Source organism: Odocoileus virginianus, chromosome 7 (assembly GCF_023699985.2).
Source record: "Odocoileus virginianus isolate 20LAN1187 ecotype Illinois chromosome 7, Ovbor_1.2, whole genome shotgun sequence".
NCBI classification, from domain to species: Eukaryota; Metazoa; Chordata; class Mammalia; order Artiodactyla; family Cervidae; genus Odocoileus; species Odocoileus virginianus.
In genome coordinates, this window is record NC_069680.1 from 5,483,797 (window position 1) to 5,511,456 (window position 27,660).

The 27,660-nt window shown below is 38.7% G+C and overlaps 1 protein-coding gene across 8 annotated transcripts in view; it reads left to right on the plus strand.

Annotated features, from left to right (window-relative positions):
- The window catches only part of BTRC (beta-transducin repeat containing E3 ubiquitin protein ligase), a 180,768-nt gene extending 153,451 nt beyond the window's left edge, over nt 1–27,317 (plus strand). For all 8 annotated transcript variants that reach the window (XM_070470049.1, XM_070470054.1, XM_070470055.1 and 5 more), the window contains 11 exons: nt 3,419–3,650; nt 9,257–9,443; nt 13,924–14,020; nt 14,662–14,799; nt 15,275–15,393; nt 17,069–17,318; nt 17,806–17,924; nt 19,106–19,216; nt 20,621–20,699; nt 24,878–25,070; nt 26,984–27,317. In XM_070470049.1, the coding sequence (XP_070326150.1) occupies nt 3,419–3,650; nt 9,257–9,443; nt 13,924–14,020; nt 14,662–14,799; nt 15,275–15,393; nt 17,069–17,318; nt 17,806–17,924; nt 19,106–19,216; nt 20,621–20,699; nt 24,878–25,039 (1,494 nt within the window). In that variant the 3' untranslated portion in view covers nt 25,040–25,070; nt 26,984–27,317. The remainder of the gene's footprint in view (nt 1–3,418; nt 3,651–9,256; nt 9,444–13,923; nt 14,021–14,661; nt 14,800–15,274; nt 15,394–17,068; nt 17,319–17,805; nt 17,925–19,105; nt 19,217–20,620; nt 20,700–24,877; nt 25,071–26,983) is intronic.
- Nucleotides 27,318–27,660: the final 343 nt, after the last annotated feature.

Here is a 27,660-nt window from a genome sequence, read left to right on the forward strand (position 1 = left end):
TGCACCGCCAGTCGGGTCTCAGGAAGTCTTTAGCTAGAACCCGGAGGCCTGTTTGCAGTGTGGGAGGGGGTGGTTTCTCAGGCAATGAGTTTGCCCTTTTCCCCTCCCCCCTGCCTCCTACCTCCAGAGGGGGTGGGCCGGCTCTTCTCTGGAGTTTCTCAGTCCCTTTGTTTTGCGAACCACCGGCAGTGTGTTCGGGCCAGTTAATTTTGACCCTTGCTATCCCACAGTTTAAAAAAGCTCCCTCCGATTGCTCTCAGGGTCTTCGGGCCGGTCCTTACCCTAAGCAATGCCGCCCGCTCCTCTCCGTTCCGCCCCGCTTGTTGCTGGCGGGTACGGGCATCTGGGGTACTTTTCTGCTGGGAGTTGCTTTTAGGCACGTAATCTGTGGGCCTTGTTTAATTTTTCCTCCCAGTTAGAATGCCGAAAACTTCCCCCAGTCCCGCCAGTGAGAGGGTTTCCTGGTGATTGGAAACTTCCTCTATTAAGACTCCCTTCCCGGGACAGGTCTCCGTCCGTAGCTCTTTTGACTCCCTTTTTATCTTTTATATTTTGTCCTACCTCCCTTCGAAGACAACGGGCTGCTTTTCTGGGCGCCTGATGTCCTCTGCTAGCGATCAGAAGTTGTTTTGTGAAATTTGCTCAGCGTTCAAATGTTCTTCCGATGAATTTGTAGGGGAGAAAGTGGTCTCCCCGTCCTATTCCTCCGCCATCTTGGCTCCTCCTCCAGGGCTTACTGTTCATAGTGCCTATTCCTTCTGTATAAATAGAATGGTTCATGCCATTCCTTTTTTAAAAAAATATTTTTCTATTTCTTTGGCTGTGCGGGGCCTTAGTTGTGGCACTCAAAGATCTTCAATCTTTGTTGCAGTGTATAGCATCTTTAGTTGTGGCATAGGAACTCTTACTTGCAACATGTCGTATCTAGTTCCCTGACCAGGGATCGAACCTGGGCCCCTTGCATTGGGAATGTAGAGTCTTAACCACCAGGGAAATCCTGCTAATGCCATTCTTGAAAATATACTTTCAGCTGAACTATGACAACATTGTTAACTGGCTATATCCCAATTTTAAAAAAAAAAGTTTTTTTAAAAATAAATAAATTTAAAAATAAAACAGATGCTACAGGAGATGTTTATTTAAGCACAGACAGACAGCTTCTAGAATCTGTGGTGGTTCTTTGTGGTTTATTAAAATGTATCAGTAATATAATCTAGACCCCCCCCAAAAAAAAAGGAAATATACTTTCAGCTATGTATTGGAAGTCATTTGTAAAGAGGCCTATGTGTAGGAGTTAACCTGTAGAAATTAAACCAAGTCTGTGCCTTTAATAGCAGAAGTTGATTATCCAAATTTGGTACAGTTGGATGGTATATTCAATATGTTTAGGCAGGTAAGAACTCCATAGTTACTCAGGTCTTCTTGCCACATTGGGATTTCTTCAGACAAATATGCCAAAGATCCATCAAGTTAGTTTGAAAAGTGGTATAAGTACCTAGCTGTACCTGCCACTTTGTGGTTATCCTCTAAAGAAAATCAGCTTTCTTTAGAGCAGCAAAATTTTCAGTTGATTATTGAATCTTCTCCTAGTGTTCCCCAGCTTCAAACTTGAGTATAATCTTTGTCTCTCCCCACCCCCCACCTCATACCCTATATATCCAGTTGATCAGCAAATTCACTTGACTCTGCCTTCAAAATATACATTGAATCCCAGTTATTTCTCACCACATCTATACCTGCCACATAGTCCAAAAGATTGTTGTCTCTTCCGTGGACTACTGTGAAGTAGCCAGGTATTTAATTAGTCTCCTGATTGCTGTTCATGTCCTCTACAGCCTATTCTCCACATAGCGATGATCCTTTTAAAAGGTTTCAGATCATGTAATGCCCAGGCTTCTAGGTGCTTCTCCATGTGACCTCTTCCTGCAGAACTTCTCATCCTCTCCAGGAGAGTAGCCTCAGTTTTTTACGTAGTGGCTCAGGGCTCTAAGGCAGAGTAAGCAGAAGTTGTCTAAGCCCAGAAGTCCCAGAATGTTACTTTCTCGGCATTCTTTTAGTCAAAGCCCAGATTCAAATGCTGGGACAAACTACTTCTTGATGGGAGGAGAAACAGAATTTATATTCAGGGAGGAATGGAGTCCTTTGTGACCAAATTGTTGCATTGTGGTTTTTTTTAATTGCTACATAACAAATTACCACAAACTTAACAATTTAAAATAATACCTGTTCATTAGCTCACTGTTCTCTAGGTCAGAAATCTGATATAGCAAGACTGGGTTCTCTGCTCCAGTATCACAAGGCTGAAATCAATGTGTTGGTCTGAGCTGAGTTCTCATTTAGGGAGAGAAATCTCAGCACGTTGTTGGCAAATTCGGCTCCTTGCCTTTGTAGGATTGAGGTCACCATTTTCTGATTGGCTGTCTGCTGGGAGATGCTCTCAGCCCCTAAGGCTGATCAAATTCCTAGCCTGGTGGTCCCCTTTCTCTTCTGCAACCAATTGGAAAAAAAAACCTCTGCTTTTAAAGTCCTCGTGTCATTAGGTCACACCCACTGGAGTAATCTCCCTCTTAAAGTCCTGATTTGGGACCTTAATTAAGTCACAGCAGTACCTACATGTTGGTTTGAATAACAGAGAAGAATTTCTTTGCCTGTCAAAATGGTATTATTTTTTCTATCCCTTTATCCTGCATTATTTTTCTTCATTATTTGTATGGTAATGTTTTTAGCTTGCTATACCTACTATAATGTGAGTTATTGGTGGTAGAAACTATGTTATTTTTGTTAAGTGCTGTATTCCTAGCACCTGGGACAGTGTTTAGAACATTATAGATGCTCAACTAATATTTATTGAATGAACCAGTTAATATTAAAGACTTTATGGCATATAATTTTGATGACAACAGGATTTGGGAGGAGTGGGGAGAAGAAAAGGGTATATTGAGCATTGATGTTATTTAAGCTTTATCTCTAAAGGTACCGGGGTCTCAAATTTTTCATTGGCTTTTCTTTGCATGGAGGATTTCTTAACTATTAAAAAATAAGTTGTGAGTAAGTAATTGTATAAATGCACAGTAACGGGTATATACAAGAAAAAGCAAATTAGCATTTTTGCTTGCTAGTCATAACATGCTTTCATTGGTTTTCATCTACATATCTCCAAATAATGTTTTCCTATGAACTTTTGGAAATGGATGCCTTGTCATCCAACAGTATTCCTGATTTACCAATTTACTGTGGTTATTTCTGTGGCTTTTTCCATATAATTGCTGTTTGCAAACATCTAGTTACTAATAAAATAACAGAGTGAGCTCCATCAAACAGACATACATAACATAGCATGCCAGACTGGAAAATCATATAATTTCCCTTATTTCAATACTGACTGTTACATGTTTCTTTCAATCCACCTCTTCTGCAGACAAAACTTGCCAATGGCACTTCCAGTATGATTGTGCCCAAGCAGCGGAAACTCTCGGCAAGCTATGAGAAGGAAAAGGAACTGTGTGTCAAATATTTTGAGCAGTGGTCAGAGTCCGATCAAGTGGAATTTGTGGAACATCTTATATCCCAAATGTGTCATTACCAACATGGGCACATAAACTCATATCTTAAACCTATGTTGCAGAGGGATTTCATAACTGCTCTGCCAGGTACGTGTACAGGTGTTTGTAAGGCATTAATTTGCCTAAAAAATATGTTACACTAGTAATTATACTGAATCTTCAGTTCTGTTTCTCTTCAAAAATCTTTGTTGGCTTGATTTTTATGAACTGTTTTAATTGTACCTTCTTGGGATATGAGTACAAAAAATTCCGACTCTATAAAGAGACTCCTTTTTCCCCTCTCTTATCTCTGTCTCTATTCACCGTATTTTTACTCACATGTAGGTTTAAATAACATCTTTTCTGAGATGTTATCTGGTTTGAGATGTGTCTTTTATAGTGTCTTAGTTTTAAGGTATGTTAACATATTTGAATTTCTTTGGGAATTTATCAACAGAATATTTACTTTGTATGAATGAATAAGAAGCATTTTTTATTGAATATTTTAGAAAGAAGTGTATCTCAGGAGCCTCGTTGTAATATTAAGTATGTAAATTCCAGGCTTTACAGTCTCACTGCTCAGTAACTAAATAGCTGTTATAAACTATTGTATATTTTTTATTGTATGTTTTTTAAGGTATATTTGTGCATACACACACACACACACTTTTGAGAGTGCTGTGGTTGTTTCACTGAATGCTTAATGGTGATCTGGGATACTCTGTAGGCATCAGTATTTGGGGAAAATGATGTATCAGGAAAATACAAGGTTCTCACCCGTGTTAAAAGTCTGTTTTTTTTTTTTTTTTTTAAGGAGTACAAAAAGGAGTGGATTTCTAAAATGTAGTCTATCTTTTTTTTTTTTCAGTTGTTTCCTGATTGTAGCACTTAGAGGAAATTTAGAAAATTCAAAAATGTTTAAAATGTGAAAACATTTTCTAGAACCCTGCCATTCAGAGAAAACTACTAGAGTGTTCTTAATATTTTTCCTAGGTGTATATACTTCCCTTATAAGTGTTTGCAATATTTTTTTTCTTACTATATTCTCTTAATGTGTTTTCCTAAGTGTTGGTTCTTTTAAAAAACAATTTTTTATAGTATTGTGTATTATTTATGATGGTTGAAACATATCATTTAAACCCTTTATTGATCAGGTCAGTTCAGTTCAGTCGCTCAGTTGTGTCCGACTCTTTGCGATCCCATGAACCTCAGCACACCAGGCCTTCCTGCCCATCACCAACTCCTGGAGCCTACCCAAACCCATGACCATTGAATCGGTGATGCCATCCAACCATCTCATCCTCTGTCATCCTCTTCTCCTCCTGCCCTCAATCCTTCCCAGCATCAGGTGTTTTCCAGTGATTCAGCTCTTCGCAGCAGGTGGCCAAAGTATTGGAGTTTCAGCTTCAACATCAGTCCTTCCAATGAACACCCAGGACTGATCTCCTTTAGGATGGACTGGTTGGATCTCCTTGCAGTCCAAGGGACTCTCAAGAGTCTTCTCCAACACCACAGTTCAAAAGCATCAATTCTTCTGTGCGTAGCTTTCTTTATAGTCCAACTCTCACATGCATACATGACCACTGGAAAAACCATAGCCATGACTAGACGGACCTTTGTTGGCAAAGTAATGTCTCTGCTTTTTAATATGGTGTCTAGGTCGATTCTAACTTTCCTTCCAAGGAGTAAGCGTCTTTTAATTTCATGGCTGCAATCACCATCTGCAGTGATTTTGGAGCCCAGAAAAATAAAGTCAGCCGCTGTTTCCACTCTTTCCCCATCTATTTGCCATGAAGTGATGGGACCGGATGCCATGATATTAGTTTTCTGAATGTTGAGCTTTACGCCAACTTTTTCACTCTCCTCTTTCACTTTCATCAAGAGGCTCTTTAGTTCTTCTTCACTTTCTGCCCTAAGGGTGGTGTCATCTGCATATCTGAGGTTATTGGTATTTCTCACAGCAATCTTGATTCCAGCTTGTGCTTCCTCCAGCCCAGCGTTTCTCATGATGTACTCTGCATATAAGTTAAATAAGTAGGATGACAATAGGAGCCTTGACGTACTCCTTTTCCTATTTGGAACCAGTCTGTTGTTTCATGTCCAGTTCTAACTGTTGCTTCCTGACCTGCATACAGATTTCTCAAGAGGCAGGTCAGGTGGTCTGGTATTCTCATCTCTTGAAGACTTTTCCACAGTTTATTGTGATCCACAAAGTCAAAGGCTTTATAGTCAATAAAGCAGAAATAGATGTTTTTCTGGAACTCTTGCTTTTTCGATGATCCAGCGGATGTTGGCCATTTGATCTCTGGTTCCTCTGCCTTTTCTAAAACCAGCTTGAACATCTGGAAATTCACGGTCCACGTGTTGCTGAAGCCTGGCTTGGAGAATTTTGAGCATTCTTCACTAGTGTGTGAGATGAGTGCAATTGTGTGGTAGTTTGAGCATTCTTTGGCATTGCCTTTCTTTGTAATTGGAGTGAAAACTGACCTTTTCCAGTCCTGTGGCACCTGCTGAGTTTTCCAAATTTGCTGGCATATTGAGTGCTGCATTTTTACAGCATCAACTTTTAGAATTTGAAATAGCTCAACTGGAATTCCATCACCTCCAATATCTTTGTTCGTAATGATGCTTCCTAAGACCCACTTGACTTCAGATTCCAGGATGTCTGACTCTAGGTGAGTGATCACACCTTTGTGATTATCTGGGTCGTGAAGATCTTTTTTGTACAGTTCTTCTGTGTATTCTTGCCACCTCTTCTTAATATCATCTGCTTCTGTTAGGTCCATACCTTTTCTGTCCTTTATTGAGCCCATCTTTGCATGAAATGTTCCCTTGGTATCTCTCATTTTCTTGAAGAGATCTCTAGTCTTTCCCATTCTGTTGTTTTCCTCTATTTCTTTGCATTGATCGCTGAGGAAGGCTTTCTTCTCTCTCCTTGCTATTCTTGGGAACTCTGCATTCAAATGGGTATATCTTTCCTTTTCTGCTTTGCTTTTCACTTCCCTTCTTTTCACAGCTATTTGTAAGGCCTCCTCAGACAGCCATTTTGCTTTTTTGCATTTCTTTTTCTTGGGGATGGTCTTGATTCCTGTCTCCTGTACAGTTCATGAACCTCCATCCATAGTTCATCAGGCACTCTGTCTATTAGATCTAGTCCCTTAAATCTATTTCTCACTTCCACTGTATAGTCATAAAGGATTTGATTTAGGTCATACCTGAATGGTCTAGTGGTTTTCTCCACTTTCTTCAGTTTCAGTCTGAATTTGGCAATAAGGAGTTCATGATCTGAGCCACAGTCATCTCCTGGTCTTGTTTTTGCTGACTGTATAGAACTTCTCCATCTTTGGCTGCAAAAAATATAATCAATCTGATTTTGGAGCATTTAGGTAGTTTAAAATATTTTTTCCATTATAAACTATACTGTGGTGGTATTCTTACCTGGAAAATCCCAGGGACAGGAGCCTGGTGGGCTGCCGTCTGTGGGGTTGCATGGAATTGGACACGACTGAAGCGACTTAGCAGCAGCAGTAGTGGGCATTCTTATTCATCTTTTGGGCATCCTAGAAAAAAAAATACCAGAAGTGGGATTCCTATATTAAAGAATTATGAACATTTTTAAGGCTTCTAATATATGTTCTAAACTGTCCTCTAAGAAGCGTATACCAACTTAAACCCTCCCTCAAACTACATTTTACCATTTTGTTTAATCTTTGCCAATTATATCTTTTTAAAAATTTGTTTTTCCAAAATTGGAATTTAAATTGCCCTTTAAAACAAAAGAAATGCCTATTTATATCTTTGAAATAAACATTTTCAAGTTGAATTTGTACTTACATCTTTTGTTAAATAGATTTCTGCCCATTCTTCACTCATTGGATTTTATTTTAGCCATAGGCAAGCAGTTTTCTTTGTGCAATCTGTGTGTACCTCATTATTGTGCTCTCCCCAGTCACTGAGACACATTACAATCTCTAGCATATACCACTAAGAATTGAACAGGAGGTGATTAGACTTGTGTACTCTCTGCCTAATACTGATCTCTGATGTATATCTGCTAACCACTTTATAAGATACTAAATCATCAGTCTAATGCTTTATGGCCACTTTAACTTATGAACCTATACCATCTGGCTACATTTAGTAAACCAAACTACTTCAAAAAAATGCCTGTAATCCATTAATGTAATGGGTTTGTTTGGAGTGTTAGGTAAAATTATTTCCAAAGAGTTATTATAGGGACATAGTGAAAGATCAGGAGCAATTTGATGCTAGCCACTAAAAAGGCAGGAATGCATTTTGGGAACTTCTGACAGTATAGAAAGCTCAATATAAAGATGGAGAAATTGAACCAGTACTGTATTTTGTATGACAAACTAATTATTATATCTTTAATTGGCTTATAGTCTTGTTTCTTTAATAAAAATTAGGTGATGAATGCCTCCATCTGCTTGTGCTTAAATATGAACATGTGATGCCAGCCAAACAAGATCCATTTAATGCTTTCTTTTCCAAATCTGTTGAAGAATGTGACTGACATCCATATAATTTTTATAATTAAAATAATGTTTAAGCACATTTAGATTGTTGCTAATGGCGTCCAAATGTATCTTTGTATGATTCAGGGGAAAGAAACAAAACGAAATGTGATATTATCTCTCTTGCTTGTTAAGTTTGTGCCTAAGGTAATCAGAGTATCAAGGAATCTTTCTGCGCTATTTAAATCTTTAGCAAATCTCTAATACATTACCTGTAAAGAGAAATGACTTTGAATATTTTTTGTCTCACTGTGAATTAGAACAGCAGCCAAAAGGTCTGTTAATATGAACATCCTATTTTATGGGATCTGTTCCTCTGAGGCCCCAGTACAGATTTGGGTGATAGAGAATTTTAATTGGGAAGCCCACCCAGTTTACACAATCCAAGATCTACTTCCCCCGTTTTTCTCTGTATATCCTTCAAAAATAGTCTCTGAAATTCTAAGTTGTCTATTGGTCCGGGATTTTTTTTTTTTTCCTCATTTTTGGCCAACTGTCATTTAGGCTTAGCAGCAACTGTTCTCAAATAAACTTCTTAAACCTCTGAAATGAAACTCGAACTTAAATATGCCTCTCAGTCATTCCTCTTGGGATGTTCCTATACCAACCTGTATTTTCTTTTTCTCTCCTTTCTGCATGCCCAGTATTCTATAGTCCAGAACATTCTGACTTAGTGCCTCTCCCACAGTACATTTAAAGGATATTTCTTTTACTGAACAGCTTTGGAACTGCAGCAGTAATAGAAACAGAATGAGAAATGGACCTAATATAAAGAATTGGGGTAGAGATGGGGGGGTCTGAATCACAGAGTTTGAGATGCCATCCATAGAACATCCCCTAGTGCTGAAATCCATATAGATAGATGTGAATTGTTTTCTGGAATCCTTTTTATTTTTAATGTCTTGGGGGGGTTTGCTGGTTGTTAGTTTTCACTTCCTTATCTAAAGGAAGATGGAAAATACTGTTCATTTCTGTAACCTTATAGAAAAATTATTGACACTCATTTTGGCCAAGTCTATTTGAAAAAGAAACTGGACCACACTAGGGACAGTGATGTGCCTTCATAGCAGAATAAATGCTGCTCCTGTTTAAAGGACTTTCTGTTTAAAAAAAAAAAATCATTCACTACCATCCGTATCTTTTTTTTTTTTTTCCTTTGCTTCCTTTCCCCACCAAAAGCTCGGGGTTTAGATCACATTGCTGAGAACATCCTGTCATACTTGGATGCCAGATCACTATGTGCTGCTGAACTTGTGTGCAAAGAATGGTACCGAGTGACGTCTGATGGCATGTTATGGAAGAAGCTCATCGAAAGAATGGTCAGGACAGATTCTCTGTGGAGAGGCCTGGCAGAACGAAGAGGGTGGTGAGCCTTTTAACATTCTTACTCTTTAGAGAGCTACAGGATCTGGCCTTTCACTCTCTGGAATACAGTATTATTGGGAACCAGCAAGACCACTTATCTTTTGATACACTGACTTTGCTCTTTTACAGCAAAAAGTGTTAAATAGTTGTTCATGTACTTGGCAGTTTTTCTTCTGACCAGTCACTCATAAGTGATATAATAATGTGTTAATGCTGCTTTGCAAAAAAACGATTAAAAAAAAAAAAAACTACCAGCCCTCCTCTTTGACTATTTTCTTTTTCAGATTTTTTGCCTTTAGCCTTTGCCTGTGGTGTTCTATCATCTTTGTAATCAAAATTATTTTTATGCCCAACTAGAATAAGAACTCAAGCCTTCAGAAAGAGAAGAAATTGGAATTTAGTATATATCATTGTTTCTTTTTAAGACTTAAAATTTCTCAAGATTTTTCACTGCTTAATCCTGAATCCTGTAAGACATTATGTAATTACCAGCCTAAGAGCAACAGAATTTACCAGTTTTGTTCTTGTTCTTTTAATGTAATGGTACCATTTCATTAGAACTTCTGGAAGATGTCTTCTATATATAATTTTCTCTTGGATGATTCTCTATAATGTCATTATAAGAAAGTTGGGTGTGAATACTTCCTAAATAAAATAAAGGTGGTGACATATTAAATATTTTAGTTGATGCACTAGCAGGCATGTGTATGCTCAGTGATATCCTGAGCAATTTCATGAATTGTTTATCTTGGATCATGAAGAAATACAGAACAGTTGAGACTGGAGGATCAGCTTTTCTTAACAATTTTTCATAAAAGTATAGTTGGCTCCCTTTTTTTGCATCTTTTAAATTCATTAATGTACAATAAATATAATGACCTCCACATATTATACCAAGTAATTCAAGAGATTTCTGTCATTCTGGCTATTAGGTCTTTAAAATTTCTCCCAAATTCAATTAAATTAGGAAGCAAATGCCAGGGAATTTTTGGCTATAAAAAATTGCATAAATAAAAACATATTATTATTTCTCCCTCCCAAGTATGTTTCCCTTTCACTTATTTCACTGTATGGAAGAATGGAAACTTATCTTTGATAACTTATTTCATACTTTGGAAATAAACTATATTGTATAATAAGCAAAAGACTATACAGGTATATGGCATTCAAAGTTCATCATTTTCTTAAGGATGTCAGGACTAGCCTTAGAAATAGAGGAGGCAGTTGCTTACTTGGGAAAATTTTAGGGCAACTAGGAATATCCCTCTATCCTTTGGGGAGGTGGGGGGAATTAAAAGAAAATCTTCTCCAAATAACTCCTGACCCAAAATTTCAGTTGTAGAGATGCATTCTCATAGCTTATAAAGGTTCCCTGTTAAAATGTACTTTGTTCCCATTTGGACTGTAAATGACAATAAACCTTTATCAGATGTTGGGACTTTACAGTCTCTTTTTGAAGGCAGGGAGAGTAAGAAGTACATGGGCAAATCTTGACAGATATGTATGAAAATGCCGAAGATAAAAGGCTCCAGAATTATGCTTAGAGTTAATTTAACCCTAAAAGAGGGTGTAAACCCTTAAAGAGGGTTAGAGATCCCTTATATTAGTTACACAGAAGAAAAAGAGAAGATCATTGAACAGGTGGCTTCTTGGCCTTTTAAAAGGGTATCTGAAGGTATAGCTGAGAAATAATTTAGGATCAGCACTAATTATCACTCTTTCTCCTATCTCTTCAACCACAGAAACCCACTCCTGTTTTTTTGAGTATCCTTTAGAGTTCTGACTGTATTCCTTTGTCTTTGGCCATATATATCATCTTAGCTTGATATAGATCCCTGAGATTTCAAATATTTGTTCACCCCATGAAGACTGCCTCTGTTATCCCCTTGACAGTATGTGGCTGCTTATGTTTACGTGTTGCCTTTCTTCCTGTGTTAGTAGTTCTTCCTCACTTTAAAAAATAATAGTCTGTAATCACTTTTTCATATTTTTCTTGCAAGTTATCTTACTAAGCCTCCTTTGTCAATAAAGCCTTTCTGTTATACTGCCTCTCCCCAAATGCTGTCTTTGAAAACTTCTTCCATTTCCTCCAACCAAAAATAAATAAATACAGTTTTCTAAAAAAGCTTTGAGTTTAATTTCCACTCTACAGTTGTATTTTATATCTAGATGAATTTGACAATCTGCCCCTAGGACATGAGCTCTTATTTTCTCTCTTGAGTAATACTGAAGATGCTCTCTCCGCTTAGTAATGGTAACTCTTAAAAGTGTAATAAAAGACCACTTGGGATAAGTCCATTTTCTTAATCAGCAGATCACATTTTATGATAACATTCTGAATTTAATATTTAGCATTTCTCATGTCCTCACACTCTTAAAAGTACTAAGCATTTCACACAGAAGTGGTCCCTGTTGTCAGAGAGCTTCCATCATGAAAGGTTTTAACTTATAAAATATAGATATAGACTGAAAAACCAGTTTTCAACTCTTAGCCACCCTTTTTTGTAGCATCTTTAATTTGAAGAAATTCAGATGTTTTAGCATGGCATGATAAATACAGTCGGATAGAAAATGAGATCAGAGGTTTACATGATTTCTCTTTCCTTAGAATGTAGAGATAGTTTCATTGTATATGAAAAAAATCCTGGGGTCCCTGTATGCAATTGCCAGAGGTTAAAAAGAGGATAAGAATGAGGAATGGTGAGCTTTGAGAGACAGTACAGTAGTTAAGAGTGTGACCTCTGAAGTCAGACTTAGATTCAAATCGTAGGTCTTCTCACTAGCTGTGTGACCTTGGACAAGTTGCTTAACTTCCTTGACATTTGATTTCTTCACCTGCCAAACGAATATAGTTATTCTTAACCTCATTAAAGGATGTTGACATTGAAACTATTAAATTTTAATTATTAACCAGATTTTTTTTTCTTTGGTGGGGGTTGGCTTGCTATGGTGGCCTTTGGGATCTTAGTTCCCTACCCAGGGATTGAACCTGGGCCCCTGGCAGTAGAAGCGCTGTGTCCTAACCACTAGACCACCCAGGAGTTCCCTAATAACCAGATTTAGGACCTCTTCATTCAAAATTTGTTTGCCTACAATGTATTTGTAGAATAATTGTTATTTAGAAAACTGTTATCTTTAAGCCTGAATTATTTCCAAGTGTGTCTTTTTTGTCCCTTTCTTTGTGTTGGTGTGTCATGCTTCTTGCTCCTATTATAATCCCTTTAAAAAGACAATTATTTTAGCTTCTCTGTTGTGGATTTCCCTTTCTGTATCAACACAGAAGTCAGAGCCAGCTACCTTCCTGATAGGAAATTTTCTCAACTAATTTTCAAGGTGTATAATAGGAAGAGGGCAGGGGAGAAGTGCTCCTGGAGACATTGAACAATTAATTACATTGTAATGGAGCTATTGAGGGAGGCGTGGATGACTGGCCCAGAGAAAACATGATTTCTCTGGTGCCAGGATTACACTCAGAGGCATTTCTGCCTGTCTCCACTTTGCAAGGCACAGTGCCAGTGAGAACAGCAGTTAGTACACCCATAGTGGGATTTACTAGCTTCCACACCGTGTTTGGTGGGTTCTTAACTTCAGGATGAGGAATTAAATTTTTTACCCAGCAGGAAGTGATTGCCATTTACTGATTTTTTTTTGTAGCAAAGATCTAGCTTGGGATATGAGTATTCCAGAGATATGCTGTCATAAGGAAGGAGATGCTAACAAATGTTGCTCACTGGAGTCAAGGAAAGGCAATAAAATCCATGTATGTATGTATATAGCCAGGAACACACCTGTGAAAGTCAATTTTGTGCCTTAGACTTGACAGCACAGTGCTCTCAGGCATTTTTTTTTTTCTGCTTTCATACTTGCTGCTGGACACTCCTGTGATCCCTTTGTTTTCTGTTGAAATTGCTCCTTTTAAAGTATACCAGCAGCCTGGGTGCCTGAGTCGCCAATACACCTTTCTCCATATAACTGGAGACTGGTAAAAGTTAACTCTGTGACAGAGGCATTCCTGCTGCCCACGATGCTAGGCTCCACTTCACTGGCACAGCTTTACTCAGTGAGGGAAGTCTATGGGGCATGTGCCTAGTTCAGAGTTTGTAGTTATCATCACTAACAAAATTTTCATAAGTCTAATAAGTCTAAGAGGTCTGATAGTAGATGAATTGTGACTATACAGATTCCATTTGTCTATTGACATAATATTCCTGAAGGCCTGACACTCTGATGTCCTACACTAGAAATCATGATGTTTTACCCAAAAGCAAATCAGTGTTGGCAGAATTCCTTTAGTCCAGAAAGTTGCTCCTTGACATGGGAGCAACTTTCAGGGAGTTGCTCCTGAAATCGACTTTAACTTTGCACTTCTCCAGGTTAGTTATGGAGATTATATGGAATGGTAATTGTGAAATAGGAAGTTCCTTGTAAATGTATGGGGGAGGGAATGTGATTTTTACTTAGAAATATTTGTTGTTTTTTAGGGGACAGTATTTGTTCAAAAACAAGCCTCCTGATGGAAATGGACCTCCCAACTCTTTTTATAGAGCACTTTATCCTAAAATTATACAAGACATTGAGGTAAGAATCTATGTATATTTGGGTATTTGCCAAATACTAGAGAATCATCAGCATTCTTCAGTAACAGCATTGTTACAGCAAACCCATTAGGGTTTATTGATGTGGGTTAAAAATCAATTTCTTTACAAGTGAATAGGGAGGTAAAATATAGTAAATAGCCAGGCAAAAAATTTAAAACTTTTGAAAATTGTTTATTGCTAGATAAATAGTTAAGATATGATAACAGCAGTGGAAATGTTTAAAAGTTGCACTTATAAACCATTATTCAAATATCTTCTGAATTGAGTCTCTGTGGAAGTTCACTGGTAGAAATGCCACCTCAAATGTAAGATGAGCACTGAGTAGGTAACCTCATTGTGGTTCATAGCTTCCCCTCTGCTGGTGAACAGTCTCTCTCCAGAAGGTTTATTATTTAGTCGAATGAGTTGTATACAGGAGAGTTCTAGGAAATAAATCTTTAATTACTTTGCAAATGAAAAAATGTTTTACAACATTAAATAGAAGCTTTTTTTAAAAATGCCTTAAGTTCTATATATCCAGTAAAGCACCGAGCATTTGTCACTGGTTGCTATGAAAGTCAGAAAAGAGTTTAGTTCTAGTCCTTTCCTAATTACTACTTCTTTACCATTCCTTCTTCTCAGACAATAGAATCTAATTGGAGATGTGGAAGACATAGCTTACAGAGAATCCACTGCCGAAGTGAAACAAGCAAAGGAGTTTACTGTTTACAATATGATGATCAGAAGATAGTAAGCGGCCTTCGAGACAACACAATCAAGGTGAGGTCTCTTCAGTTATGGGGAGGTAGCTGAAGGGGTAAGAATGACCACAGTGTAAAGCAACCCAAAGCATAAACTCTAAGCGATATTTCCAGAAAGTGAAAGTTTTAGATTGTTTCCAGTCTGAAAGCCAAAATCATTTCCTTAAAGGAAAAATGCCTGCTTCTCCCCAGAAACTCATACATATGGATAGTGCTAGTGTTAAATTCTGTCCTTGAAGTGCACTGAATGGGCTGTTCCTCTTTTGGCCCTCACATAATTATAGGCCAACCCTGTTCCTGAATGAAAAGGATCAAGTCTGCCTTATACTGAAGCCACATAGGTAGAGGTGCTTAGCTCTACCTGCAGGAAAGAGTGCATTCCACACTACTTTGAGCTTTGATTCTTTGGGGGAATCAAATACATAATTGAGCCTGCAAGTCTCTGCACCACCCCATTATCATGGTGATCAAAAGGATCTTGTTTGCCATCCTAGATCTGGGATAAAAGCACATTGGAATGCAAGCGGATTCTCACAGGCCACACAGGTTCTGTCCTGTGTCTCCAGTATGACGACAGGGTGATCATAACTGGGTCGTCGGATTCCACGGTCAGGTAGAAACTTTCAAATGATCTTTTGAACTCTGAAATATCAGATTCACTCTGTTCTGCCTTAGATAGTGATTTTGTTTGTATCTGCATGAACACAATTATGAAACTTCATAACCAAAGAAGAATAAGCAGTCAGCTCCCCCCATCACTGTGTCAGTCTAGAACTGGAAGACTTGATTTAGGAATGGTTACGGTAAGTTTACATTTTTGTACATTTAAGAAACTACATATTCTGTTTTAGTTTGGGGGAATCATGTATTATAGAAACTTGGTAAACTTAGCATTTTTTACAAAAACCACCTCACAGGGGAATGACATAAATGGAATGAAGCCTTCCTTTCAGGTGGTTATAACTGTAGTACAGGCATGCATTATCTCCTTTAAAATGTGTACAGGTGAGCAATACTCTTTCTTGCCAGCCCCTCCCCTGCTGTCCCTGCAGTTTTTAATGGCAAGCTTCCCTCTGGGAGGGGCCTTCAGTTTCCAGAGGCGTTAGCGATTTGATGACACAGCCATTATGCTGCTGGAGTCCAGTGTAGCTTGAGTGCTGGGAACCAGCAGAACTGCTGGAAACCTCTGTTAGGAATTTTGCCTTGAGCTAAAGGATTTAACAAACATAATGCATCAAAAGTAACTTTAAAAAAAATAGGGAGAAAAAAAGCAGTTAACTGCATTGTTAGATTCTCTGAAGTTAAATTTTTACCATTCCGAATTATCCTCTGTGAATAGAAAAGGCTATTCACATTTTCTTGTCTTTTGACTTAAAGGCATAGCAAATTCAGTTCTTAGAGTTATCAGCATTTAACATTTACTGTTGCTTGTGGAGAGCCTCAAGGAAGCTTAAAGATTGTAGAGGCTGTCATTTATTGGACTAGGGAAAAAATGATTTTCTAAAAGAGAGGGTTAAATTGGAAAAAAATAAAATGTGTTGTAAAAAAACAAAGTAAATATACAAAAACAGTGATCAAAGTAAAATATACCTTCACAAAAATTTATCAGTCTATCCAAGCGTCCTACACTCTGCTGTGAAGCCCGTATTTATATTGGGGTGGCTGGTCTTGATCCCTACACTCATTCAGAGCACAGAAATGGGTCCTTATGTTTAGAGTCTAGGTAATTTTAGGCCTTGATCTGTGTGGTGAAAACTAAGGCCCAGGGCCATCAAGCTCAAATCCACAGTACTAAGTCAGTCTATTACAGAAGGTTCTTGGCCTGTGTCAGTTCTCGGACCCGAGGGCTATCTGTGGGACCACCAGTGCTGCAGTTATTAGCAAAATTCCCACCAGTTTAAAATATATCAGATTGAATGTCAGAAGGTTTATGATAATCTTGAAGTTTGGGACCAATTCACTGGTGATGGTCGCTGCCCCCTCATTTCAGCACCCTGCAACTAGCCCAGATTTCAAGTTGTGTTGTCTTAAGGATTGCATACTGGCAGTATCCCATCCCCTTCCTCTTCCCGCTTTCCCAGTCCAGTCCTCTAACTACCACTTCCTCATGGTCCATCAGTACACTTTACCTCAGCTCAACTTTAGAACTACAAAAAGAGAGTAAGGTATACCATTAACTGTGAGAAATAGGGTGGGAGGGGTGGGCAGTGAGGTAACCCAGTACTTAAAATAGATTATAGCATGAATTTCACCAAAATCTCAGATAATCGTAATATTGTTTGTTCCAGGGTGTGGGATGTAAATACAGGTGAAATGCTGAACACATTGATTCACCATTGTGAAGCAGTTCTGCACTTGCGTTTCAATAATGGCATGATGGTGACCTGCTCCAAAGACCGTTCCATTGCAGTATGGGATATGGCCTCCCCAACTGACATCACCCTCCGCAGGGTGCTTGTCGGACACCGAGCTGCAGTCAATGTTGTAGACTTTGATGATAAGTACATCGTTTCTGCATCTGGGGATAGGACTATAAAGGTAATGAGGCATTTTTCAGTAAGTCCCCAACTTAGAATAGGGGAGTTCATATGGATATCTTCTCAAGGACAATTTTATATTTAACCCTCACTGTAGAATACTTAATATTTATTTAAATCAGATACTAGTTTATGTAATGAATGAGATAGGTCATGTGACAATTTGGGTTAGGTTTTTATTCCTGTAAATAATGGTGAGTATGAAAAGGGAAGGGGTAATTTTAGGTTCAAGATTTGTCTACAAGGCAAGACTAACCCCATAAGAGTACATCAATCTGAGGATTTCTCATATGATAGCAACCAGATACAAATTAGCCCTATGTTACTGTGCATTAAACTTGTCATTTGGGGTTTGATTTGGATTGGTTTAAGATGTGGAATTTCCCCTACTAGTTCAGTCCCATCTTCTGCTTCCATAAAACTGCATTTGCCATAGATTTTACTAATAAAAGCATCAAATCAACTGCCAAATGCTATTTCTGTTTCAGGTATGGAACACAAGTACTTGTGAATTTGTACGGACCTTAAATGGACACAAACGTGGAATTGCCTGTTTGCAGTACAGAGACAGGCTGGTTGTGAGTGGCTCATCTGACAACACAATCAGGTGAGCAGCAGGTGCCCTTGCCCAGAAGGGATCACTGTTATCCTGCCATTCATTGTTTGTGCACAGACCAAACGAATTGTTGACTGTGTTCTGTTTATAATATAACATTTTTCAGTTTTCCATGGCTTCTTACAGGTTAAAAGTTTGCCCCAAGCAGAGAGACAGCACAGCAAAGCCTTTTGTTGATGTGTTTCCTTCCTGTAATAGTTTTATCACCAGATAGACCTATTTAAAAGGAACTGCTTGAATGAGGAAGTGAGCGAGAGAAATAAAAATGGAAGTTGAAGGCTCTCTCTAAATTTCTCCTGTCTGCAGTTGATAAGTGCTAATAAATAGCTAAAGGGCTTTTCTCTTTGCCAGTGTTTAAAAAAGAAAAAAGATTTGTTCCCCTACTAGAAGTTGTACAGTTTTGGGTTTTTTTAGCATTACATAATGGGCCAGGGAGCTACCAATCTTTGAAATTCTGAACAAATTATGAAGAATCCACAAATGAAGTACTTTTTGGTGTTTTCCCTTCATGAAGATGAACGACACACAGATGCATAGAATTTGAAAGGTTTATCCACCCTCTCCCCTCCTTCAAAGAAGTACTAAGGAAGAGACCATTGAAAAAATGACAGATATTGTTATAGCTAAGGAAATTAGCATTCCTAGAAATCATTTGGATTGGTCAGAAGGCATACCCAATTTAAATTAGTATATAAAAGTTTTTGAGAACTTACTTTGCATTTCCATTACATGAGAAAAAGTGTCCTGAACAGTGGGGTGAAAGCTGGGGGTGTCCTCAGTGACAGGTAGACATATTTTGTGAGAGCAGGATGTCACCATTCCTGCATCTCATTCTTATTTAATTGTGGTTTCCAGAAACATGTTTCTTGGCTTGGTCCTTTCATTCTTAGGCAACTGTGTACATTGAATTTATCTTTTATATTCCTTGGTGACCCTGAATATTCAGGTCTATATGAAGCTTGAAACATTTACAGCATATTTGAACTTAAATCGTACATTTTTCTGCTTATATGGCAGAAAGTAAATATACTGAAAGTAATACATTTGTATATGAGTGTTGATTGGTTTTTATATTTTGGATATTTTAAAAGACATACGATGTATGTTGTTATAACATTGCAAGCTTAGAAAAGAATGCATGGAAATTCACTCAACTCAGTGTTCTCTTTCAGATTATGGGATATAGAATGTGGTGCATGCTTACGAGTGTTAGAAGGCCATGAGGAATTGGTGCGCTGTATTCGGTTTGACAACAAGAGGATAGTCAGTGGAGCCTATGATGGGTGAGTGTGCTGACAGGGTTTTTAAAAGTTCTCTTAATCCCCCCGCCTTAGAATGTTAAACATAGCCTTTCCTTGTCTCCAAAAGATTATAGATATCACAGAAAGAATCTGATATGGTATGCTTGTGTCTAATCCATATATTCACATCTCCTTTGTTCACTCTTTTCCAAATAATCTTCCCAGTCATTTAATTATACTTATTTGCTCATGATTTTCATTAGTATTTTGGATTTTTGGTCATATATTTATTTTGTTCTATAAAGCAGAGAACTGGATAAACCCCAGTGTATCAGGATATGGATGTAAAATAGTGACTTGTTAATAAAACTGAAATGTTGGAGGATAGTATCTTTGGAGGGGGCTTAGTATGGGAGGGTCTTGTCTTCACTGCTGGCATTTCAGTCACAGTGCGTTAAATAATCTTTACTTTCCTTCAGTCTACTTTCCAGTGGTTACAGACTCCATTCATGTTGTGGATGGATCCCACATCCAGCGACGCTAAAAGCACATAGTAAATTCTTACAAGAGTGAACTCACTTATGAAATGCTCTCTGTCATTTCTTCTCATCAGGGTGCCTGATGTGGAGGACGGGAAGGCCACAGTTCAAATATTGACAGCTTTTTAAAAATATCAGAAACTAACTTACAACTTTATCTTAGTTTACGAGCTGGCTATACTTGACTCATTAAGACAACTCAAGCAGCAGTAAGTGTTAACAGACCCATCTCCTCTGCTTTGAGTCAGCCGTCACTGTCTCAGACCCTTGGGAAGTTATTGGGGGTATGACGACATGTTTCAGCTAAGTCCACGATTGTATTTTTCACTGCCTTTATTTTGATCTGTACCCTTTTCTTGGGTTTTGTCTGTTACTTACCTTGAGGAGACAGGACATACAATTGATTCATAGAAGGGCTAAACTTTTCTTGTTTAAATATTGCTTATATAAACTCTAGAGCCTTAACAGAGACCCCAGTCCTCTCATATGTGTGACCTGGGCCACTCTCAGAATTGACCAGGAAAAAAATGCCTCAGAATTATAGGTTTCTAGGTCTAAGTGATCTCAACTACCATTAAGAGTTCTAATACATAAGAACCCCTTTTGGTCCCAAGATATGGTGTGACTTCACTGTTCACTCTCTTCAGTTTGTTTAAAGCTAATCTATTTCTTGTTTTTAGGTTAATCACGTACATTTTCCCCTTTTAAGACTCATAACCTCTACCCAAGAATGAATGCATGAACTGAGTCTCCAAATCAAAAACGTTTTTAATATATCCTGTGAGCTGCATTTATCATATAAACTATCTTCACCATATACATTTATTGCCGTGACTTCTTGCTATTTTTCTTGTGTCCCCTTAATTTTGCTTTTTACTAAGATTTTGGTTCCCTCTTTGATCTTTAGAAAAATTAAAGTGTGGGATCTTGTAGCTGCCTTGGACCCTCGTGCGCCTGCAGGAACTCTTTGTCTACGGACCCTTGTGGTAAGAGCCATATTGTTTAGAGGGATTTGAGGAGCAGGAAGGGGAAGAAATTAACACTGATGTGCTGTGGAATACAGATCTAGATTTGATAGTTAGAACCTCACAAAGTCTACTGCTAAGTGGAAAGGCAACAAGTACTTGACAATAAAATATGTTTGTATAGCTGCCTTTCATCCAAAAGTGCTTTAGAGACTGTCTATGGAGAAGAATGTGGCAGCTGTTCAACAGCTGCGCAGCAACTCTACACAACAGTTTAGTACAGGAAGTGAATAAGAATTCTGTATCCACTAGAAACAGTAGGGGGTACTTGGGGAGAGAGAACATAATTACTCAGATTGGAACCTGTCCAGAATTTGAGGACCTGCACACCTGTGCCTGCAAAAAGTGCCATGGGGAGCCTGCTTGAACCCCGTGGTCCGCCCCTGAGTTCGCTTCCTATCTAAGACATGCTGCCTCCAGCAATTTGAATCCTGTCTCTTTTATTCTGTTATACCCGCTGGCCCAAACATCTTGACATTTGGCGAAAGACATGACTTAGAAGGAAGAACGTCATCTCGAAAGCACCAAGTTCTTTATCATAGTGTTAGCCAAAGGCCCAGATCAGAAAATGGCCCAAATGTTTGAAAGCTGCTTCCGTGATAGAAAGAGTAGGTGGGGTATCATGGAGGACAGAATCTTCTGCACAACTCAGGAAAAGATGAGAGCAAGGATTTGAAGCCCATCCTGAATCCTGCCTCTCAGCACTTTAGGCAGCCTCTGCTCTGGAGAAGAGAGCGATACTTTTGTCTTCCTTGTTGAATATAAAGCTCATTCTTTCAGCACTAGACCTGTTTTACCTGCATGTTTCACACATGGTTTTTTAAACATGTACGTTTATTTGTTTGATTTTTGAACTATAATTTACATACAGGAAAATTTGTTCCCTTTTTTGGTGTACTTCTGTATATTTTGCATAGAAATTTGTAGCTTTGTAAACCCCACAGTCAAGATATAGAACAGTTTCATCACCTTAAAAATGATACCCCTTCATATTAATCCCCTCTCCTCAACCCCTAGCTACTATCCCTGTAGTTTTGCTGTCTTATAAGTGTCATATATACTAAATTAATGTAGTTTTTGAAAAAAAATTTATTTATATTTAATGTTGGCTGTGCTGGGTCTTCATTGCTGCGTGGGCTTTTTCTCTAGTTGCAGCAAGTGGGAGCTGCTCTCCACTTGCGGTGCTCAGTCTTCTCAATGCTGTAGATTCTCTTGTTGTGGAGCATGGACTCTAGGCACATGGGCTTCAGTAGTTGCTGTGCGCAGGCTCAGTAGTTGCAGATCCCAGGCCCTAGAGCACAGACTCAGTAGTTGCAGCACACAGGCTTAGTAGCTCCACAGCAGGTAAGATCTCTTAGACCAGGGATCAAACCCATGTCTCCTACATTGGCAGGTGGATTCTTTCATGCTGAGCTACCAGGGAAGCCCATATTTATGTAGCTTTTTGCATTTTTCTTTTTTTTCACTTCTTTTGAGATTGATTCACATTGTGGCATATGTTAATACTTTGTTCCTTTTTATTGCTGAGTGGTATTCCCTTGTGTAGATGAACCAATTTCTTTCTTCATTTACCAGTTTAAGGACATTTTTGGAATGTTTTCAGTCTTTGTGGTACTGAAAACATCCCAATATAGGCTTTTGTGTGTACATCTTTTTCTTTCATTTCTCTTGGGTAAATACCTAGAAGTATGATTTCTGAATATACATTGAAATTTAAAAGAAACTACTAAGCTATTTCCCAAAGTAGCACTTGGGGAGTTTGCAAATGTAAACCATTTCACATTTCCACTAACAATGTGTGAATGTCCTATTTTTCCACATCCCTGACAGAACTTGGTTTTGTCAGTTTTTAAAAACATACAGCTACTTGGGTGGGTATGTAGTTTTAATTTGAATTTCTGTGATAGCTAATGGTATAGAGCATCTTTTCCTGTGCTTATCTTCTTTTGAAGTGTCTTCAAATCTCATCCTAATTTATTTATTGAGTTGTCTATGTTTTTAAAAATAGATTAATTTTGATATAATTGACATACAATAACATGGACATATTTAAGATGCAACTTAATAAATTTTGACATATATACAAAACAGTGAAAGCATGCCAACCAAAGAGTGACTGTATCTTCATGCCCACTATTATGTAGTAATCTCTCCTTCCCTTAACAATGCTGAATCTTCTTCTAAATAAAGACCACGTATTTAGGCCTTTTTAAATTTCTCAACAATGTGTTATAGCTTTCACTGTAAAGGTTTTCTATGTCTTTTGTCATATTTATCCATAAATATTTCTTACTTGTAATGCTATTATAAATTATATTTAAGATTTTTTATTTCTGGATTGTTCATTGCAAGATATCTACATACACTTCTTCTTTTCCAGTCTGCATACTTTTCATTTTTCTTTTTTGTTTTGTTGTACTGACCATCAGTACAGTGCTAAAAACAGTTGTTAAGAATGGATATCCTTATCTTTGGGAAAAGATATTTGGTCCTTTACCATTTTACATAGATATATGTTAGCTATAAGTTTTTCATAGACACATTATCAGAGGATTAGGAGATTTGTTTCAGTTCCTAGAATAGAGAGCTTTTATTAGGAGTGGATAGGGTTTAGTTAAATGCTCTTATCTGCATCTGTCAAGTTGGTCAGTGTGGTTTTCACCTTTATTCTGTTAATTTTTATGTTTTTGAATACATTGATTTTTGAATAGTAAACTTTGTATCAGTACAGATCCCATAGACATTAAAAGGATTATAATAAAGGAATGCCGTGAACAATTTTGTGCCTTCCAAATTGATAACCCAGATGAAATGGACCAATCCCTTGAAAGATACAACATTCCACAACTTAGGAAGAAATGAACATTTTGAATAGACCTAACCTTATGAAAGAAATAGAATAAATAAATAATAACTGTCCAAAACAGAAAGCATCAAGCCCATATAGGCTCACTGATGAATTCTACCAAATATTTAAGGAAGAAATTATACCAATGCTCTATCCTTTCCTCCAGAAGATAAAAGCAGTGTGAATATTTCCTACCTAATTATGTGAGGCTGGCATTACCCTAATCCTGAAACCAAACAAAGATAAGAAAACTACAGATATGTCTACCAGTATGTCTTATGAACACAGATGATCATGTATCTAATGAGCTCATTTACATCTTGTAAAGAATGTAAAATAGTGCAGCCTCAATGGAAAACAGTATGTGTATGTGTGCTTATCACTCAGTTGTGTCCGACTCTTTGTGACCCCATGGACATATAGCTCACCAGGCTCCTCTGTCCATGAGCTTCTCCAGGCAGGAATACTGGAGTAGGTAGCCATTCCCTTCTCCAGGGGATCTTCCCAACCCAGGGATCAAACCTGGGTCTCTTGCATTGCTGGCAGATTCTTTACCATCTGAGCCAGCAGGGAAGCCCAATTCCTCTGTGTGTGTGTGTGTGTGTGTGTGTGTGTGTGTGTGTGTGTGTACAGACAGGGAGAGAGAATAGAATAGAATATTATCCAGCCTTAAAAGAAAGGAAATGCTGTCACATGCTACAACATAGATGAAACTTGACATTATTTTAAGTGAAACAGGTTTATACCTGCTTCTTAGAGCCAGTTGTTAGATTTTCATGAATTCTGCAAGCTGGTTGAACTCAGATGGATAGCTTGAAATTGGCTAGGATAGAAATTTTTAGACTGTAAAATGTGGAAATGCTTTTACAAATTGGGGATAGTTAATTGATAAATACATACCAGCACAGTACTGCTTATTGCTCATCAGCCCTTGGCCTATGATTGTAATAGAGTCCTAGAGATACAGAGAAGAGGATAAAGCCTGAGAGGTACTGAGGAATGTTCTCATTGAGGCTAAGTCTAGGAGAGTTAGCAATGAGAAACTCGTGTACTGTTTGACATGTGTCAGCTCCAGTGAATATTATTTTGACTGTATATGAAATCAACTACCCAGTATTTGACTTCTATATCCTGCCTTTAATCCTGATTAAGATTTTTATCTGTATTCCTGAAACAGCTAAATGGTAAAGACTATCTGCTTCAGCCTTTTCATAGACTCCTTTTGACATGTTGCTGAATTTGTGTTCTTTTGATTTTGAATAGTTCAAAAGTTCTGTTTCTGCTTCTTTAGGAGCATTCTGGAAGAGTTTTCCGACTCCAGTTTGATGAATTCCAGATTGTCAGTAGTTCACATGATGACACAATCCTCATCTGGGACTTCCTAAATGATCCAGCTGCCCAAGCTGAACCTCCTCGCTCCCCTTCTCGAACATACACCTATATCTCCAGATAAATACTCATACACTGACCTCAGACTCGCCCAGGTATGAAAAAGAATTGTGTACATAGCACTGAGGGTAAGCGATGGAACACTGGCTATAAGGTATTGTGAGTTCATAGAGCCTTCTCGTGCCCTTTATAACTCCAAGTCCTATAATATAGAGAAGCTGACACCACGAGACAGGGCTGGGCTGCACATTGGATGCTGCCCTTGATTGAGGTAGCCAGCCTTGGTCCTTAGATAACTCTTGAGCTAGATCTCGATGATCCTTGTGTAGTGGAACTAATAGTCCTGCCTCAGTAACCCAGTTGGATTGTTAAGGAAATAAAATGAGATTTAAATCAGTTTCAAAACTAAGAGTATTGACCCCAAAGCCTGTGGCTTTGTAATTCCCAGATTAAACTAGTAACTACAGTGGAAGCTCTTTAACCCAAGTAGATAATCTGATGTTGGAAAGAAAAAAAATCTCATGGCAAAATAGCACACAAGGCTGCCTTCTCATAGCTCTTGTCAGTGTCATTTGATAAGAGGGAGCTTTTCTCCATCCCTCTTATCTGCATTCCCTGCCCCCTCCAACTGTTTTTTGACCTTGGAAGTAGCTCTGGAGTTGGTGAGAACCTCGTATATTCTCCCACTCAAATCTCCATCCTGTCTCTGGGGCAGAAGAAGATCCTAATATTCATCTTAACCTATATCCCTGGGATACTCAGATCATACCTGATGGTCCTGAGCAGGTCAGATATAGGTAATCACTGGTTTGGGAAAACTGTACTAGCTACTGGAAATACTGCCATTATTATGATTTCTCATTTCCTATACTTGCCTCTGTTCTTATGGCAGAAGCACACATTCAGTACACTCTTCTGCATATCTTTCTGCAGTGGTTCTTCTGAACAGGGTGTTTTAAGCCTTGCTGGGCAAGCTTTAGTACTCACTTCTCTCACGGAGGATGTGCCGTTTCCTCAGCCAAGGCATACAGACAGGCTTGGTGAGAATTCTAGCCATGTGCCCTTGGGCAAACAACTTCCCCAAGCCTGAGTTTCCTTGCAAATTGTAATACCTACCACACAGAGTTGTGAGAATCAAATGTTATGCATCGAAAGCTTAGTGCTTAGCACAGTGCCTAGCAGGTAACAGACCCTCAATAAAAAAAGTAACCATTAGTTAGTATCAATATTGAAATTGTCATATAGTTATCCCATCATTTTGCCAAAATGTTGTCCTCCTCAGATTTCAATGGCATTTTGGCTCTCTCATTGTTTACATTTCCTTCTTTGTCTCACTCCTGAAACTTAGACATCCACTAAGAGTCTGTCTCAGGCTTTTCTTCTTTATCTGAGTTCCTTTCTTTGGCTCCCTTATCTCTCCCCCAAGCTTCAGTTCTCATCTCCAATTTGTATGTGTAGTCCCACCCTCTGCCTTAATCTCCAGGCCACATTTCTAGTCACTACCTACACACCTATCCTTGACGGTACCAGGGGCGCTTATGGGGCACACATCTAACACCCAGGCTCTCCCCTCATCTACACTACCATTGCCCTCCAGCCAGGCAGCCAGAGAGCCTCACCCTACTCCCCCACTTTTTTTAGTGGCATACTGCATTCATGGCCACTAAGGCCAGAACCTCAGAGCTGTCCTCACCTGCTCTACCATTATAGGAAGCAGGTGAAAGCTCAGTGCTACACCCACCATAGTCATTGTTAATCTCTAGACATCAGAGTCACTCTGCATGAGCACTTAGAGTACTGAGCATGTCAGTGAGTCCTGCTGAGCTCCCAAACAGGCCATGTAGCCTTTGACAGAAATTCCTGTGTGACATGGACAGAGAGCAGGTATTAGGAAGGACCTCTGAGCCTTTCTCCCAATTGACAGCTAGTTTAATATTCTTTTCCTCTTAGAGAAAGTGAGAAATACAGGAAAAGGAACTAATGACTCTGTGCTCTTGTTTTCACACAGGACTTATTAAAGTTGCGGTATTTAACATATCTGCCAATACCAGGATGAGCAACAACAGTAACAATCAAACTACCACCCACTTTCCCCGGACTAGCCGAGGAGCGGGGCTTTAAGACTCCTATTGGGACACAGTTGGTCTGCAGTCGACCCGGGATGGTCTACTCAGCATAGCTGACTGCTTCCGTGCTGCTATCAGAAGATGTCTTTTATCTTTTGTGAATGATTGGAACTTTTAAACCTTACCTCCCTTCTTTCTTTCCCCTCTGCACCTGTTTTTTCCTCATTTGGTTCCAGACAAAGATGACTTATAAATATATTTAGTGTTTTGCCAGAATCTCTCTTGCTTTGCTCTTAAGCAGAAGAACTAGTTTCCCTGTGTAGCATACTAGGAGAGAGCCACTTCTAGGGGACGGGCGATGCAGCTTCAAGCCAGACAGCACCTAGTGTCTCCCTGTAAACTGCAGGTGTGCCCAGCACCCAGCAGGACCTGCCCCAACTCCACTCTGTGGAGGAGGCAACTGTGTGTATAGCCTCTGCAGTAAGAAAGAAAGAAAACAAGAATATACGCCCTGGAAGATCTGGGCCTCTTTCCTTCCATCTCTTTCTCTGTTTCTGTCCCTCTTGCCCCCTGCTGTCCCACTCGCCTTCAACATGTTTCTCTGCTCCACCTGAGAAGA